The 1,569-nt window shown below is 37.3% G+C and overlaps 2 protein-coding genes across 9 annotated transcripts in view; both read left to right on the forward strand.

Annotated features, from left to right (window-relative positions):
• Window positions 1–1,569, forward strand: part of LOC113217609 (serine/threonine-protein kinase mig-15) — a gene marked incomplete at its 5' end in the record, with an annotated part of 35,297 nt that overhangs the window by 13,310 nt on the left and 20,418 nt on the right. For 5 of the 8 annotated variants that reach the window (XM_052263615.1, XM_052263622.1, XM_052263623.1 and 2 more), the window contains 5 exon segments: window positions 482–502; window positions 819–921; window positions 994–1,102; window positions 1,185–1,239; window positions 1,331–1,420. In XM_052263615.1, the coding sequence (XP_052119575.1) occupies window positions 482–502; window positions 819–921; window positions 994–1,102; window positions 1,185–1,239; window positions 1,331–1,420 (378 nt within the window). 8 annotated transcript variants of the gene reach the window in all.
• LOC127748780 (misshapen-like kinase 1) overlaps window positions 1–1,569 on the forward strand; it is a 12,450-nt gene that overhangs the window by 10,663 nt on the left and 218 nt on the right. The gene's annotated exons all lie outside the window — the stretch shown is intronic.

Here is a 1,569-nt window from a genome sequence, read left to right on the forward strand (position 1 = left end):
TAGGGAGGAGACGGAGAACTTCAGGTCACTATTAAATACTCATTTGTATCAATCTTCTTGAGCCATCTAAAATGGTGACGAAGTATTTTTAGTCAAATACAAAGGTTTAACTTTCTACATATGGAACCGTATGGAACAGGTGCTTGCAATTCCTTCCACACTTCATATTTTTATATTCTTCTCTTCTAATGCTGAATCAATTTGCAAAGTAATGGTGAATGGCTTTATTTCTTGGGCTCTGTTGGGGAGGCAGACCTTTTCCTGTCACTCCAGGGCACAATATCATTTATTTTAGCATTTCTTTTTAATGGAATGGTGATTTGCTCAAAAGCTTTAGTATTTTCAGTTAAAATTTCTGTTGTGAGAAAGGACAGCCCTTTCTCATAGTTTCTTCTTTCTGTTGCAATTCTGGGAACTTGGCTTTTTAATACCATTTTTGTTTGCTCAATGTGCCTGTTCTTGGAACATCTTTACTACTCAGCTGCCACCAAGAAGACCAGAGGTAATAATTAAAAGATCTCTCTTCCACTTCTGTACTACCTTTTTGTAAAGAGTTGCTACGTAAAACCTTTCCTGCATTATTTCCTTTTAATTCACTTTCCTTGATAGCTCATACTTCTTGAACTACAGCAAATTAACAAACTTGGTGTAAATTACCTGTCTGGTGTTCTTAAATCAGTTAAAAGTATTTAAAAGATAGTGGATTTTTTTTGATTTTTTTTTAATCTTTTGGTTCTTAACTTACTTAAAAGAAGTAGGATGCCTCCAAGAAAAATTTGTGTCCTAAAATTTCATATGGACTCTATAACTGTCAACAGAGTGGATCATCATCTGGCCCATCTGGAGCTGGGAGAAGTGAACAGCCTCCTGAAAGACCTGCCAGGTCACACCATCAAAATGGTCCCAAACCAACTTCGCAAAGTATGTAAAGCTATAGACATCTTCTTTCTTCAGGTCATGTAAGATGTGAATATTCATCTCTATTAACTTTAGCTCCAGCAGGCCAACACTCTCTTTTGGAGTCAGATTCAGATGATGATGAGGACAACGGCAGAGTTCGAAGTGATGGTACACTTCTGGCTAGTGACCCTCCAAAACCATTGTAAGCACTGTCTAACAATATCCCCTCTCATTGTATTTGCAATGTGGAATGTGTAACTTAATATCTTCATTTTCATTTCCAGACCTGAGTTCACACCTTACCGACCGGATGGTCACAATGGTCACGAATCTAAGCCAGGTAACTGAAAACTGATAAATTATTATTTTTTAGCATAATTGTTCTTTTGTCTTTATAAATAGATTATTTGAATATATTTTTTTCCACAGCGCTCCATCGTCAAGTGGTGCTCCTAATCGACCACTGCCACCGACACCAGATGAAGAGGAAAGCGGGGAACGAACACTTGTCATGAAAAGGGTAAGTCAGTTTTTTTCTTCGGTAGTGTCTGTACAGGATTTGCACAATTACAGTTGCCTGCTACAAGGCTACCAAGGTGGTGATGGGCAAATCTTTCCTTATTTCAGCTCTGCTTGAACAGTCTTTATAATTTGTATAATAATTATGAA

The sequence above is a fragment of the Frankliniella occidentalis genome, unplaced genomic scaffold (assembly GCF_000697945.3).
Source record: "Frankliniella occidentalis isolate FOCC.00 unplaced genomic scaffold, Focc_3.1 Scaffold13, whole genome shotgun sequence".
In the NCBI taxonomy this organism is placed as follows: Eukaryota; Metazoa; Arthropoda; class Insecta; order Thysanoptera; family Thripidae; genus Frankliniella; species Frankliniella occidentalis.